The sequence below is a fragment of the Triticum dicoccoides genome, unplaced genomic scaffold (assembly GCF_002162155.2).
Source record: "Triticum dicoccoides isolate Atlit2015 ecotype Zavitan unplaced genomic scaffold, WEW_v2.0 scaffold51334, whole genome shotgun sequence".
Classification (NCBI taxonomy): Eukaryota; Viridiplantae; Streptophyta; class Magnoliopsida; order Poales; family Poaceae; genus Triticum; species Triticum dicoccoides.
The window spans coordinates 654-2491 of NW_021278309.1; the positions used below are offsets into that span (position 1 = coordinate 654).

The 1838-nt window shown below is 43.6% G+C and overlaps 1 protein-coding gene across 1 annotated transcript; it reads right to left on the reverse strand.

Annotated features, from left to right (window-relative positions):
* Positions 1–708: 708 nt before the first annotated feature.
* On the reverse strand, positions 709–1476 carry LOC119346809 (uncharacterized protein DDB_G0283697-like; the record flags this gene model as incomplete). The annotated part of the gene is made up of 2 exons (XM_037615952.1): positions 709–1075; positions 1370–1476. Coding segments are annotated over 2 exons (474 nt in total), but the record flags the coding sequence as incomplete, so codon positions are not given.
* Positions 1477–1838: the final 362 nt, after the last annotated feature.

A 1838-nucleotide genomic window follows, 5' to 3' on the forward strand; every position in this document is an offset into this window, starting at 1 on the left:
CAAGTAGATGGCACAAACAACTCATAGATGACAGCCCCAATTAAAACACAACATATAAATTCAGATGGACAAAAGCATTGTGAATTATATAAACATTACAAGTAGATGGCAGCAACAACTCATAGATGGCAGCCCCAATTGAAACACCATATATAAGTAGATGGCAGAAACAACAATTAGTAGATGGCAACCCCAATTGAAACAACATATAAAATCATATGGACTAAAGCAAACATCACATGTTTATGACAGAATGTAAGAAAGTGCATAAATGGAAATTATTGATGTCATCACAAGGAACTTACTTGTCAATTGTAAAGGATGGTGACCTCCTTGACCTTCTTGGCTTGCCTAACCCGTTCAGATCTATGGTTCACCAAACTACCATCACTTGTTACCTCAACATTGTTTCCAACTTGGCTTGCTAAATCGTTTTCAACTTGCATTGGTGAATCTCCTCCATCGCTGCCGCCACCGCCGTCTAGGGGTGTTTCGTTGTGAGTCTGTGCTGGGTTTGTTATGTTGTGCCCACAGCGGAACTTGGGTTTGTGTGTGTTGGTCTGTGTGTGAGTGCTGGACCTTGTCTGCGGTGGCGTTGTGTTGGTGTGTTGTGTGTTCTGTTGTTACCTGACACTCTGTGCTTGGTGGTTGCTTTATTTATAAAGCGGGGCGAAAGCCTTTTTCGGTAATCTCCTCCATCAGATTGACTTGCACCATCATCATGGTTATCATCATCATCATCAATTTCGAGGTCCACCTCCTCATTTTCTTCATCATCATCCTCACTATCATGGTAGTCATCCTCGTCTTCCTCTACCCTCTTTCTTTTCCTTCCATTGTCCTTCCTTGCAAGACGAGACACTTTCCTACTTGAGTTAAGCAAACGTATTTTCTCAAACATGGCGCTAGCAGCATTAACTCCATCCAAGATTGCATGCTCCTCATCCTCATTCAACCATTCCATCATAGGATTTGTTGCATCAAACATGGTTGTATCCATCATCATTGCACATGCATCAACTTCCTTCTGCTTATCATTCTCTCTCACCGGGTCTTGTTCTTCTTCAGCATGTATCTTCAAAATGCGAAAACAAAATCAGTCAATGACAACGAAGTACAAAGAATAAAATGGATAAAGTCGCTATGTATAAAACAATGGTATATTACACAGCGGCCTTTACTCTAAACATTGCTAAGTAAACATCAACATTTACTTTAAATAACAACCTAGTAACAGTCTTTAATAAATAGTAGCATCTACTTAGTAAACAACAACCTTTATTTCAAATAACGCTTAGTAAACAGCAGTATGCGGGTGAATCATGGCATATGGGCGAATAATGGCATATGGGCAAAACACATTTCATACCTTCAAGTTGTAGCGCACAGATACAAGCTTGTGCAGCTTGCCATATAGAAGACGGTTTCTTTGCTTCGTGTGGACCAAAGCAAAAGCACTCCAATTCCTCTCAGACACTTGACGAAACACATTGTGATACAATCCTCAAGGCACACTTCTGCAGCTTAGGAACTTCCCCTCCAAATTGGAACCACCACTACTGGAATCAGAGGATTTGCCATCAGCCCTTTCTTTGCCGTCTGCTAGCGGACGGCAAAGGAGGTCTTTGCTGTCCGTTTCCAAAAAACAGACGACAAAGAACTGGCTGATGGCGAAGATCATAAAAGCGGACGGCAAAGGGGGGCGGACGGCAAAGATTTAACTTATCTAACGGCGGCCGCGCCCCACCCCGCCCCTCTCTCTCTGTTTCTCTCCCTCTTCACACGCGCGCCGCCGCCCTCACCACTCTCGGCCGCCCCGTCGCCCCACCACTCTCCGC